The following is a 14,320-nucleotide window of genomic DNA, read 5'->3' on the forward strand; positions in this document are numbered from 1 at the left end:
CACTCGGGTGGGAATCCGAACGCAGCCTAGGATGGCAGGATTGCAAAACAAAACTTGGAGACTTCTGGGGAATTTTTAAAATACGAAAATGTTGGATGACTTGGCGACCCTGGACCCACCCTGGACCCTAACCAAGTGTAGTAACACAACTACACAACGCCATTAGCCATATAATATTCCGAATGTCGCGTTATCCTCGCTGACGTCTTTCGTCGCTCGTCTCCGCGAATGCAGATGACGTAATTCACACCATGCTGTTATGTTTTTCTTGTTATTATCGTTAATAAACATGCTATCCTTTTTCCGAAAGTTATCAATTGGCGGAAAGATAAAGGATGGTATACTGCCGGAGGCAGTCATGGGAACGGCAGAGGATCTCTTGACGACGAATAATCAAATGTTAAAGACGGATACCGAATTAAAAGAATCCGTTTACGGCAAGTTTTGCGCTCTATTTGTGTCTTGTATCGCGCGACCTTTCGGATATTGTCCAATGTTAGAGAGACGGTGCGACATTTACAAATGTCTTGTCCCTTATTGTTAAGCTTATTAAAACGCTCGAGTAATTACTGACATTTTTCAGGTGCAGATTCTGTCGATTCTCTCGATTCTGTATATTCACTCGACAATGTTTCGTTGCTTTTCAGATTTATTAAGGACGATCAAGGATCCTGAGAAACCACAAACCTTGGAGCAATTGGACGTTGTTTACGAAGATTGCATAAAAGTTTGCCACAGCACACCTGGAGGAGTTTCTGTGATTCGTGTTGAGTTTAATCCTACAGTGCCTCACTGTTCATTGGCAACCCTCATAGGATTATGCATCCGCATTAAATTGGAACGTCATTTATCGGCGTTATTTAAATTAGATATCTATATCAAGAAAGGTGCACATTCCACTGAACAGGAAAGTACGTACGCATCTCCTTCAGTTTTCCTCCTTCAGCACTGAAACACACATAGCTCTTGTTTTTAATTCAATTACGTATTAAATTACAGTTAATAAACAAATTAATGACAAGGAACGTATAGCGGCTGCGATGGAAAATCCAAACTTACGGGAACTGGTGGAAAAATGCATCCTAGAAGAGGATTATTAGCGTTTCGTGATCAAGTACTCGTGATATACTACTTCTTTCGGAAATTTTTTCGAGAAATACAATTTTTATCTAGTACGTTATATTGTGTAAATAAATGATGTATATTGTGTATATACTGGCGTATAATTAAGTCCAATTCATCTCGCGGACAATTGCAATGAAGCGCTTTCAATAGAAATCATTTGCAATCATTGTAAATTAAATTTTTGGTACTTTATAATCGCAATCTTGCGTTCTTCTAATAGAGATGTATGTCTGAAAAAGAGAGATGAAGAATATAATCTATTATATAATTTTAATTATATGTATATTTCTCGGAACTTATTAATTTACAGAAATATTCATCTTATGAAAACGTAATAAAAATTTTGTCGGCATGAAATCCTACACGTAATATATACGAACGATCTAAATTAGAATAGCGATTAGGCCTAGTAGAATAAAACAATTTAATTATTTCGTATCATTGGTAATATTTAAAAAAATTTCTTTAATGCTTATAATAATAAATAACTTTGTTTTAATTTTTTTTATCAAATTACATTTAATAATTAATGTAAACTACTAAAATGACTAAAATATGAATAAAGTACCAAACATATTTTCAAAAAAAATCGTAAAAGAAATTAATATTTCTTGAAAAATTTAAGAAATATTTTCTTTTATAAATAGAGTGTAAAAGAGGTACATACAATTTGCATAAAATAATTTTTAACAAAGTGTACTCGATATCTGGCCCTTATTTTTAAAACCAATTCGTCCAATTCTCACTATCACTCACACTATTCTGATTCTGACGCTTCTAAATAATGCGTCACAGAGGGGAATGCTCGCGAATGAATGCATCACACGATTCACACGTGATGCATGGACATTTTACATGCGTAATATAATATACGTACTATATGTACTACACTGTAGAGAACAGTGAATAATTACAAATTGGGCAAACCACACGTGCAACGTTCGCGGAACGTCGCGTGATTTATGCAGCGTTGCGCGCAATATACGATAGTGATCAAAGGTGCCGCTTTGATGCGGGCGTCAGTGGTTCTACACATTTCTACCGCTTCTGCAATGACTATACCGGATCACATTCGCATCGCGTGGCGTCAGTCGTCAGTCGAGTCGTCAATCGAGTCTCAAGCAGTCTCGAGCAGTCTCGAGTCTCGAGCCTCGAGCCGCGAATCGGGCAGCGCATCGCAAATATTTTTTCTCTCTTACATCGTCAGAGTCGAAGTTTCTGGAAGAAAATATCATCGAATGTCTTTGAAAATAAGCGATCTATTTAGGGAGTGAACCACTTGAAGTGCAAAAAAAAATTTCTCTGTAAGAATCTTTAATTAATTATTATCATTAAAAAATATAAAGTCTGTAATTTAAATTAAAAACTTGAGTTTGTATTTATAGTTACATTTTCAAACTCTATCTTTTCTTCCTATCTATTAAGTTAATTTTAGTGAATTTTTAAGTTGTACACTTTTATAAATCTATGAATATCGTATAAATGCAAAATGTAACTGTTTAAAAATATTATTTATATATTATATATGTTTATTGTGTATGTGGTATATAATTAAATTCCTAAAATCTAAATTTAAAAAATTGTAAATAAATTTTTCTTTAAGATCGATTGTAGGTATACATGTGGACATCCTTCTTTTAGCCAAGTCAAGTGAATGTGTCCAACGTTATAAATCATCGTGTACTCAAGATGGACTTCAGCTTGCCCTTCTCGATTCTCATCGTCCTTTTGTTCAAGTTTTTTACGCATGGCTTACCAATGCAAGAGGAACTTTACGGTATAAAATATATGTGAATATTAAATACATTTAGCCAATAGAAATATTAATAAGAGTATTAAACATTTTTATTTGAAATAATATTTTTCTTTCGAACTTGTTCGAAAAATATCTGACCTTTTACACATATCAACCAAGAATTTCTTACTGTTCCGTTATTATTACCGTTTACGAGTAAAACGTAATGAAAACAACTCGTGCGTTCCAGGATTAACACATCAATCCTGATATAGTTGGGTTTTTATTACATTATGGGAAGTACTATGAATAATTTGATTAAATTGAAGCGACTTTAGCAAAATATATAACTGCTATTGACCTGCTATTGACCTGCCGAAGCTACGATTAGATAAACGTCATAATATGGAGTTCGGGGTGAATCGTTATCGCAACTATACACACACGCTTATTTACTTCCTACTTAACTCATTTTCTGTTATGAAAACGATATGATTCACACCTCGTGTTATATGATAACACACTTTTCCAATTCTAATGTTGATATGCGCAAAATCGAAATGACAAATTGGATGTTGATCCAGTGCTTACATTCAATACTTACTATCGACAGTTTTTCTTTGCTTTCTATAATATATTAGAGATATATCCACTAACTCAATCTTAATTTTGATAACTGATTCTATGAGCCACTTAATTAAAGTCCATTTTTCTTTCGAAAAAATGAAGGATAACATTCCAATAATTCATATTAGATATTTTTGTAATTAACTCTCGAATTAGAATTAGAATTTATATGTAATTAATCGAGAAATATAAGTTTAATATTTGTTCGTTCTTCCGAAACTCGAAATATATGAAACTATATCTTCCTTGTTTAATCGTTGGGAATTTGTTGATGTCTCGACAGTTTCGTTGAATAAAAATAAACTCCAAATTCATTATAGAATATCATTAATTATCGAGAATTTATAATTATAGTTTATGCAATTCTACAAGTTCTACAAAATATTCCCTGATTCCAATTAATGTTGCGGTGTCGCGAACAACATTCGCGGACAACGTTCGCGGCTATGTGACGTGACTGTTTTTCCCCGCTGCTGTAAAATACAATGATGCTTTTACTACTACTAGTACCGCACAGCGATACGGTACTTGCATGTAATTAATTCAAACGAAAGATCGACAAAAGTCGTCGTGTGTACGTAATTTTCCGACGCTTATCGATTGGTCTATCGATCTGTTACGCAACCACGATTGCGAAAATCGTTTTCATTAAATCGTATGGTGAAATTTATTCGCAATCTAGAAAGACGAAACTTGTATATACATATATGTATTTTATTTCATGTATCGCAGAAAGAACTCATTTTTGTTATATTTAATCTTTAAAGTATTTTGATTTATAATTTTATAATTTTTCCAAAATAAAACTTAAATCTGAATTTTTGAGATCAAATTATTTAAACTAAGTTATCCATAAAAGAAAAATATTTCTATATAATGAGAGAGAGAGAGATGGGGGGAGGGAGGTATAATATTCTCTCTTTCTTTTATCCTTCTAGTTTAGGATTTTCTCAAATTCTATACCGTGTGTGCGAATAAACGCTATCATTCGAAAATAGTATGTAAACCCGAGTAAAAGTGTGGGTCGTGCGTTTAGATTAGTTTCAATGACTCATGCTTTTCCTCATGGGCTTCCCCTACGATTAAATCGAAATGTAACCTCGTTTTGGTTGACACACAGAAGGAAGTTACTGCAGGACGGAGGACGGCAGGCCAGGCGTGTGTAAAAAGATATACGAATGTCCATCCAGACTGCAAGAAGTAACAGAAGGTAAAAGAAGCTCGGATTCTACGGGACGTTGCGGTTTCCAGGATTTCACGGAAATAGTTTGTTGTCAGTTCAATATTACGGACAAAATAGGACTTCGACCAGCAGAGATAGGTATACATGATATCACTTTTCTGTTTTTTTTTTCTTTTTTTTTTATGGTAGAATAACCGTTTCATGGTGATCCGAAAACTGAAGAATTGCGACGGAATTTAATTTCTACAGATATTTACAACGCATTTCGCTGACTGAGTTAAGCGCTAAAATTATTCTCTTAAAATTTCATGAATTGACTCGTTTTTATTTTTTTACGCCCAATCAACCCCTACATTTAGGATACATTTCGCAGACTAAAGTCTATCACTTGGTTTTACAAATTACTGTGCCACTCGACCGAGAGATATCTTTTTGTTTTGAAATAATAAAGAGACGAGAGCAACGAGCGACGAGCGACGAGCGACGAGAAAGCCGATCGACGAATGATAATTATACTCCGCATCCACGAAATCGCTATCGATTAACATTCTATCTTTATTCAGAAACAGGTTTTTCAACTAGCTGCTATAACTTTTGATAATGGCTCTTATTTTCTTCATCCAAATGAAGACAAAATCCAACGTCGATATGTTTTGTCACTATAGCGTGTTTATGTCACTTTGTATACGATTTTAAGATATTGCTGAAATACCAAAGTATTTACACAAACGCGTCCATTTAAACGTCAACAACAAAGCTATTTTAATTTTTATCATATACTTATCACTGTTTTAATGTACATGTACCTATAGTAACATGCGCGCGTACGCAAATTGCACGATCATCGTTTCCGAGAATCTCGTTTAAATAATGAACGGCCTTGAAGTGGGAGACGCGCACGGTGACGTAATCGTCATGGCTTTACGCGGTCACGGTTACGGTTACGGTTACGGTTCCGGTTCCATAGATCCGGACAGGTCGCGGTTTCGCGTTAACGGTGTTAGCTAATCGATTGATTGTGTTCTTTAATTTAAAATGCAAAAGAGATGGGTTTTTAACGGACGTCGCGTCGGCGTCGGTGCGCTTGGATTTTTAGCATGTCGCCAGTACGAGAACGAGATTGGAACCAACGGTAAGGTGAGGAGGGGCACGGTTACGGCTGAAGTGCAGTTCAACATATTCGGCGGCACGCAAACCGAACACGGGGAATTCCCGTACATGGTCGCTCTGGGGTACGAGAACGAAAATAAGGACGACGAAAATTCGGAAGCTATCAAGTACAACTGCGGTGGCACGTTAATTTCCTCGCAATATGTGTTGACCGCTGCTCACTGCGTCAATAATGTACAGGAGAAAGTGCCGATAGAGGCAAGTAACAGCGAGCTCCAAGTTCAAGGTCGCGATTTATTTGAACTGACTATCGAGATATCTGCGATCGATTCGAATCTTTCGTTTAAAAGAGAAAAGGATAAAAATAAGAGAAACTAGATTTAGATTCGCGCAAAATACTTATTAATAAAAATATTTTAGTCGGGCGAAAAGTCTTTTCAATTTTTCTCTCCGAGTGATAAACGCAAAGAGTATCAATTAAGTATCATTAATTCATGCGATCGGAGTCGAGAGTCGACGCATAAATGTCGCAGATAGTGAACATTCAAGTTCAAATTTCGCAAATATATATATAGAAACGAAATCGATAACACATATAATTTCCGTCTTTGTCGATGATCAAATGTACAGATCTTGCCTATCGTTTAAGGATCGCAAATTTTCTTTGCTCTCACAGGTAAGAGTCGGCAGCGAAGATCTGAAGAACGTTGGGGACGATGCGCAACGAATTCCCATAAGCAACGTAATAACGCATCCGCAATATAAGCGCAGCGTGAATTACAACGACGTGGCTATTTTGAAATTAAGTACGCCTGCACGCGTGGCGAGTAACGTACGGCCGATCTGTATCCAAACGAAATCTTTAGACTCCATGGATGTACGATCGAACCTAACGTTTATCGTGATTGGCTGGGGCGCTACCAGCTTCGACGAGGACAGCAGTACCAAATTGATGAAGACACCGGGTCTCAGGTGAGAATACAACGAGAATACAAAACATAATACATACATTTTTACTATTTTTAGCAATATTTTTTAGCAATAACTCTTTGGAAAACTCTTTTCAAACATATGTTTACTGAAATTCTTTTACTAAAAACCAAATTTCTTATTTGACTTCGAGCTAGTATCTTTGCGGTTTTGTACATATCTTGCGGTAAAAAAACCATCTTTACGTATATAATTATGTATAGATTGAAAAAAGGAGTAAAGTCCGATTCGTACGTAGCCAAAGTTAATTAATAAAATTTTGGCGATTGACGAAACATACGTGTACACATATTCTTGCGTATATCTGTTATAAATATATCTTTGTATAACGCAAAACCCCGCGATTTACATACTATTTAAATTACGCTCCAATTTTCAGCCTCGTAGACAGGGAATCGTGCGCGAAATCGTTCGATGGTTTCGGCAAGTTACCCCGCGGTTTGGACGAAAGTATGCTGTGCGTATTGGATACCAACGTCACAAGAAGGTCGGACGCCTGTCACGGAGATAGCGGCGGGCCCTTGTTAATGCTCACCGAGTCTGGTTGTAACATTGTGGGAATTACGGCTTTCGGCCAAAATTGCGGAAGTTCTATACCGGGAGTATATACAGCGGTATATTCCTTCCTGGAATGGATCGAGAAGGAAGTCTGGCCGGAAATGATCGACGAATGATAGATGGATCGCTTTTCGACTAGATGTGTCGAGACGTCCGCGTCGAGACTTTCCGTTCAGCGATCAATGATCGACGTGACGTGACGCGATTTAGATACTTTAAAGCGACTTGTGGTATAGTAGTGGTGTTATTACATATAGTTATTACGATATCTAGTCTGAAGCTTTTCGTATACTCAGTCTACGCAGCATTTATTTTTTCAATTCCTTATATCTTACAAAATGCGCTTTAGCGAATTTTATACTTTTATACGTATGATTCTGCTCTCGAATAATATATATCATTCTGTATGTATACGTGCTTCAATAAAACGTGAATATTCAGCTTGTTTATCTTTCTCTCTATTCTGAAAAAAAAAACTTGTCTGTGAAAACAAATCGGCAACGTTCAAATTGTTCAGTTGAATAGCGTTGAGGATAACGAATATTTTTCTCGTAAATCTAGAAAATGGCTGATAAGAAAGATGAGGAGAAGAAGGAGGATGATGATCGTATTGAATTTCTCTATAAATATTTGGTACTTTCGAGAAAAATTAAACTCGACAAATGGGTAAAGATGTTAACAAACGAGGAATACAAGGTACAATATTTTCCTCTGAATCTTAACCTTAACCCAAATTAACAAAATCAAATTTTCTTTAAATATCATTCATCACCACGATTTAAGATATCTCCATCCAAACTGAAATTTTCTATCTTCGTGCGACAGCAATCCAAAATCAATTTTTGTTAAACAAATAAATCGTTCAGCACTTATTTTATTTTATTTGTATTACATAAATGTCAGGAGACGGTTATGAAATTCTTCGATACACCGTCGGAGATGATTCTGATAATACAACTAAATCCGGCTGGTGTGTTAGTGCCGTTTCTCGAGATACCACCGACAGGTTGGGTAAAGGCATCGTATTTTATAAAAAAAGACCCTGTCGAGATCACGAAAGAAAATTATAGGAACGTCATTATACCCGGTGATATGGCTTCGAAACCTATCGAGGAACTATCCGTCTTGGTTGAGGAGGTAGCGCGATTGCACGTTCGAATTAAATATCGTTCGCGTCTATGAAAAGGGACTGACCCTTACGCGAACTTTCTGCCTAGGCTTATGTACCGATATTATCGAATCCGAAGAACCACAAGGGCTGGCCACGCGTTATCGGCGAGGACATGAAAAAGCACGTTTACGATCTTCGCAATATGATATGCCAGGTACAAGAAGTAGTTTTAACTCTTAACTCACAAGATATAATATTTATGCATACAACAGGTATTATTGCTATCCCAAAATATGTAATTTACTTCTTTTATCTTAATAAAAAAGATTTCTTATTAAAAGATATTCTTCAAATCTTCACGGTATTAACTGATTGTGAGTGTTAAATTTCAAAATGGACCAAAAATGTCCTTATCAACCGGTCAAAATATCGACGAGAAATACCTTATCTCTTTCAGGTCAAAGGTAAGATGATGGGACAAACTTTACTACCGATGCCAATGGGCATCGAACAGATATTCGAGGCGGAATGGAAAGCGCAGCAGAGCGGCGGGGTCGAGGTCGATCTTCCTTTAAAAAGCAACATAGAAACTATCGTAACGAAATGGTGCTCGCAAATCGGTGATACGCTAAACGAAGAAAGCCCCAGAAATGATAAGCAGTTGCTACCGAGTGCAGGTATTGCAGCATTTAAGCAAAATTAAAAGCAAATGTTTTGTAACGTTCAAAACTTTAGACCAATTTTTTTCATATACGTTACTTCTTAAAATGTAATATAAGTATATTTTTATGTGGAATATACAATACATAAAAAAACATAAGAATACATTTTTGATTTTCCCGAATTACTGATTTTCAACCAAGTTTAATTCATTAAGAAGATGAATTGAGAATAGAAGAAGCGTTAATCCTCAACAATGCACTCAATGCACTTGCAGAAATTGATTTTTGGAGTCAACGACTTGTAAACGTCGAATCTATTCACAGTCAAATGAGGGATCTACGAGTGAAAAAGATGGCATCTATTCTAGAATTAACCAAGAGCCCTTGTTCACCGCGTTTCAAGGCTCTGTTGAAGGACGTTATCGCTGGTTAGATCTTGCTAGCGTTAGTCGAATGATATACTACAACGAGTATTAATTAATTATGTCGATTAGGCGTTTCGTCTTTTTCTTACTGTAATATATCGCTACATTATTCTAATGAATTATTCTAAAGGAAAAGCAGAGTTAATTAATTTTTTAATAAATTAATAATTCCAAAAATCACGTCATGAAATCACGCTAAAATCACGTAATTTTGCAAATTGATTTAATTTACATAATTCAATACAAAAATTTTTTATTCGTGTCTTAAAAGCGGTGATTGAAGCCCGCGATGTATGCGCTTACTTAAAAGCGTTGGAACCTCATTTCGAAGATATACAAAATACCGAATTCCAAGACATACAGCCGAAATTGAAACCATTATTGCACTGCGTGTGCCTCATATGGTCAAATTCAAAATATTATTGCACCCCAACGCGAATAATCACGCTATTATCCGAAATATCTAATCTACTAATTGCTGAGGTACGTAAGAAAAACATAGATATTTTTATATTGAGATACTCGAGCAATCAAGATATTCTTCGCAGGCCACGAAATATTTGGATCAGAGTACTTTGTTTACTGGTGATATCGAGGATAGTCTGAAACGTTTAGTGCATGTGACAAATATTTTAACTTATTATACAGAAATGTTTGAAACGTTTCGAAGTAAATTGGATAATTACTTTAAACATTCAACCGAACTAATTCCATGGAATTTTGACGATGAATTGGTGCTTGGAAGAATAATGAATTTTCAGAAACGTTTGGGAGAGATTAAAGTTTGTAATGCTGATTTTTAAAATAAATGTAACATTTTTTAAATTATGCTTTTCATAATTGAACTCGCACACTGTTTTTAATTTTTTCGTCAATTAATCTGAAAATTTTAATAGTTTCGAAATATAGTTACATATGTATGTGTATCACTCACTGCACGCACACTCACTTAGGTATATATACAAAATTTGAAAATACAAAAAAATAAAAATGCATTTTTATATAATGTAAGAAAAATATGATTGTTATTTTAAGCACAAAACAATTTATCTATAAATGATTAATTATAATGAATTATTGCATACTATTTGTCAGATGTTATTTGAGACGGCTCAAGAATATTTTAAGCTAGAAAGAATGGAATTCGCGATTTTAAAAAAGAAAACATTGTGTTCCAAAATATATGACATTCATGAAAAATTTGTTAAAATTTACAATGAATTTGCCGAATTAGAGTACGATATTCTGATGCCGGAAGAGATACGATTCACAGATCACGTTAATTCTTTTTTAGTAAAGGTAAGCGCGATAATCGCGTATCATGATACTTGTATTTTATACGCTGTGTATGATCACTGCTTTTCATATATTAGTAAGATTACCGTTTCAATGTAAAACATTGTCGACTCATTTACCGTAGGTAGAAGAGTTTGACAGAGAGCTGGCAAATATATTCGATCAAGCATTTTCTGAATGTCACAATACTGAAATTATTTTTAAAGCAATATGGATTCTAGGCTCAATGGCCAATCGACCAATCATTATGGCACAATTATGGCACAATTACGAGAGATTGCTTCAAAGAATTCATGGACATTTCGATGATATTAAAGTGCGCTACAATATTGATATTTAATAGACATAATATAGCCGTAATGATAGATGATGAGCCTTAGACTCCATTTACCTTTTCCAGGTCATATTTGACAGCACCTTCAAAGATTATAAGGAGGACGAATGGATTGAAACCGATCAGTATTTCCCACATGTTGCTGGCGCATTGTGTACGTTGGCGCAATTGCGCCAACGGATAGACTATCCAATGCAATGTGCGAAATTAATTGACCATCCTTTGATAAACCTCAGAATAGCACGTGAAACCAAACCAAAATACGATCAAATGCAGGTAACATTTCATAAAACCCTAGAAGAAAGCAAAAAGCGACGTTGGATATCATCCTTTAACTTACAATTAGTTACTTTTTCAATGTTTTTATTTATTTACGTAGATATTCTCTCTCTCTCTCTCTCATTCTATAATATACTAAATACCTACTGTAATATCTTAATTTTATAAAGTTTCATGACATGTATCAAGTATCACTCCCTATACGATTACCGTTAGCTACATATTTATTTACGATAATGTGTTTATTCAAAAAGAAATCATCTGAAATGAATATTAAAGCATTTATGATATCTAATGTATTCGTCCGATTCTTGAATTGTGTCAATAAAAGCACGTCGTGTCCTTATAAGTCACTCATGGACGCGATGGAGCATAAAATATTCACCGACTGGGCCAACAAGATAGTCGATATAAGCAACGTTCATTTGTCGAAAAGCTTATTAACAATACATGAAAACAAGCTACTCGATTTAAACTTTGATCCGGAACTGACTGCTTTATTGCGAGAAACTCGTTTTATGATCACTATGAAGAGAACGGACCTAACCGAGGAAGCGATTCAATTATATTATAGAACGCAGTATTTTTTTGAGAGTACCTACAATCTCAGTTTGCTCGTGCAATGGTGAGTAAACGCATCATTAAATGACGAGAAATAGTTCGATCTGCATACGTTTATTCAAATGGCAGGTACAATTGGATAAGGAATAATATTTTGCCCGTGGAATTTGAATTATTGAAGCACGAAATTGAAAAAGTGGACGAAGTCATTCGCATTGGCCAGGAAAACTATAATTGGAATTCTCCAGGTGAAATTTTTAATTATGACAGATCATGTATTGTATATAAAAACATTTAGATATATTATATTATTGCTAATAATAAACCAAAAGTAACGTATAAGTAAATTTTTAAAATCTTTGTAATTCAAAACTTTTGCGGCACCTCCGCGATACCTTTAGATAACTTTTTCTCTTGCTTCACAACAATAATCAATAATATAAACGGACAAATAAAATCAATGTTTCACCATACACCGAGGATTCGTTTCACAGAAGTGCCAGAGTATATAGATAATTTGCTGGGTCTGGTGCGAAAGTTACATTCGCGAATCTTTTACGCTCAAGAAAACATCAATACGTTGTTGCGAATAATTTACTCGTGGGCTATGTCCCCGATATTAGAGCGCAAAGATTTTAAAGATGAGAATTTGCTCGCCGTGAGTGAACGCGACGAGAATTTCCAAAAGAGATATAATCAGATCGAGCATACCAGTAGAGAGCTAAATCGAGTCTTGGATGAAAATTATAAACTTTTCTTCGATTTGCTACCCGATTCAGTGTATGAGAAAGATGAGATTGAATTGGACAAAAGTAATTTTCTTATTTATTTCTTGTTTCTAAAGACTTTCAATTTTTTTATATGACGAAAGACAATTTTTCGAATTTTAAAGTTCTATAAGTTGGCCGAAAAATAAAATGATGACATATTCGTTACAGACGCGCGAATAGATACGCAAAAGCAAGAATTTGAAGAACTCGAAGAAATAACAGATGATGTAAAAGAATCGCAAACTTTACCGAGTAGATTGAGGTGTGACAACCAATCCTTTCTTAATATTAGATTACATAACTTGTTTGTGTAATCTCTTAAATCGTAAGCAGCAATAAAATTTAATAATTAAAAAATTTTGTACTTGTCATAAAATATTTTTTTTATCTTTATCATCAGAATTGATGAAGAAAAGGAAAGAATAATTGTTCGCGATGGCATGGAAAATGAAGTGGTCGGAACGAAAAAGAACGAACGAATGATGGCGACAACCGAAATAACATTAACGGACGAGGAAATCGCTCAGAATATGATCAAATGGAAGCCTTATCTCGTTTATGTCGACAACTTGATATCAAAAGCTTTAATCCAAGCCGCTTCTACTAGGTAATGAGTTTTATTAAACATTTACATAAAGTTAATACAATGTCTGTTAATTGATTATTAATACTATCACATTATTTACATTGTTCATTAATCGATGACACTTAATCGAATAAGTTCACTGTATCACACACACATACAATAGTATTTAAGCAAAATATTTCTTCTATATTAAATCCTCGAATTCTGAGAATGCTGGAGATTGTAAAAACTAAAAATTAAACATTAACGTGCTGTTAGAATTCTTTTTGATTTTATCACTTTCTAGATACTACTAATTAATAATGAAATCCGACTGTTTCACGCGATATGTATCTATGTGCCGCAGCATATGTTATCTGCTGGATGAAACTGATCCGGAAAGTAGCGTGTCACCTCTTTTCGAGATTCATCTGTCACTCGAGATACCCCACATTGTCTTTCGTCCTGCGGTGGATCCGGACGATCCCGAGGGCTTCTATGCATTTTACGAGCGTCTGCTGCTTGATATTATGAGAATGGGAACTTTAATACCACGCGTAGATCCTGACATTGCAATGGAACGAAAGCACTACGGAGTACGTCATTGTATATAGGGTCCTCAATAATAGGCGCACTTATATCGACCATACATTGTGTGTTGAAAAATAAAATAATGCTTTCTTAATTATTTATGTTGAAACGATTAATTAAAAAGAGGAGATTATAAATTGCGCTACAGAAATGCGAATAAATAACAAAACTTGATCTTTCAGCTAATTTGAACTTTATCTTAATAAAGCCTGGTCTTTTTTTTGTCACTCATATATTACGATTCTTCCGTCATTAACCACAATATAATTCTTCAAGGCCGACTTAGCGGAAGAAGAAAACATCATTTTCATGCTCGAGGAAACGTGTAATCGAATCAAGTTAGGTTTGGTGCAAGCACAGGAATATATCGTCGTAAGATCTTTAAACAACTTTGTAGT

General features: G+C 34.9%; 4 protein-coding genes and 1 long non-coding RNA gene across 8 annotated transcripts in view; 4 read left to right on the forward strand and 1 right to left on the reverse strand.

The window, feature by feature from the left end:
• Window positions 1–28: 28 nt before the first annotated feature.
• On the forward strand, window positions 29–1,211 carry Galla-1 (cytosolic iron-sulfur assembly component galla-1). Its single transcript, XM_071715772.1, has 3 exons — window positions 29–437; window positions 648–911; window positions 1,000–1,211. The coding sequence occupies exons 1-3, from the start codon at window positions 260–262 to the stop codon at window positions 1,098–1,100; spliced, it is 543 nt and encodes a 180-aa protein (XP_071571873.1). The 5' UTR covers window positions 29–259; the 3' UTR covers window positions 1,101–1,211.
• Window positions 432–14,320, reverse strand: part of LOC139778027 (uncharacterized) — a 40,883-nt gene continuing 26,994 nt past the window's right edge. For both annotated transcript variants that reach the window (XR_011719464.1, XR_011719463.1), the window contains exon 3: window positions 432–948. This is a non-coding gene — a long non-coding RNA (uncharacterized lncRNA). The remainder of the gene's footprint in view (window positions 949–14,320) is intronic.
• On the forward strand, window positions 2,288–7,768 carry LOC139778022 (serine protease snk). Of its 3 annotated transcripts, none has more exons than XM_071715768.1 (6): window positions 2,288–2,429; window positions 2,767–2,902; window positions 4,608–4,808; window positions 5,767–6,038; window positions 6,457–6,752; window positions 7,150–7,768. In XM_071715768.1, exons 2-6 carry the CDS (start codon window positions 2,815–2,817, stop codon window positions 7,442–7,444), a joined length of 1,152 nt encoding a protein of 383 aa, XP_071571869.1. In that variant the 5' UTR covers window positions 2,288–2,429; window positions 2,767–2,814; the 3' UTR covers window positions 7,445–7,768. The 3 variants fall into 3 exon arrangements, with proteins under 3 accessions (XP_071571869.1, XP_071571871.1, XP_071571870.1); XM_071715770.1 differs by having other exon boundaries at window positions 4,611–4,808; XM_071715769.1 differs by having other exon boundaries at window positions 2,289–2,429; window positions 2,729–2,902.
• On the forward strand, window positions 7,864–9,248 carry LOC139778026 (dynein beta chain, ciliary-like). Its single transcript, XM_071715775.1, has 4 exons — window positions 7,864–8,024; window positions 8,232–8,465; window positions 8,546–8,653; window positions 8,897–9,248. Exons 1-4 carry the CDS (start codon window positions 7,893–7,895, stop codon window positions 9,140–9,142), a joined length of 720 nt encoding a protein of 239 aa, XP_071571876.1. The 5' UTR covers window positions 7,864–7,892; the 3' UTR covers window positions 9,143–9,248.
• LOC139778003 (dynein beta chain, ciliary-like) lies at window positions 9,430–13,945 on the forward strand. Its single transcript, XM_071715733.1, has 11 exons — window positions 9,430–9,529; window positions 9,798–10,009; window positions 10,622–10,825; window positions 10,947–11,138; window positions 11,223–11,432; window positions 11,786–12,060; window positions 12,126–12,244; window positions 12,491–12,808; window positions 12,935–13,028; window positions 13,167–13,373; window positions 13,699–13,945. The coding sequence occupies exons 1-11, from the start codon at window positions 9,430–9,432 to the stop codon at window positions 13,943–13,945; spliced, it is 2,178 nt and encodes a 725-aa protein (XP_071571834.1).

The sequence above is a fragment of the Temnothorax nylanderi genome, unplaced genomic scaffold (assembly GCF_030848795.1).
Source record: "Temnothorax nylanderi isolate EJ_2023f unplaced genomic scaffold, tnyl_v1.0 TNYL_tig0171_pilon, whole genome shotgun sequence".
NCBI classification, from domain to species: Eukaryota; Metazoa; Arthropoda; class Insecta; order Hymenoptera; family Formicidae; genus Temnothorax; species Temnothorax nylanderi.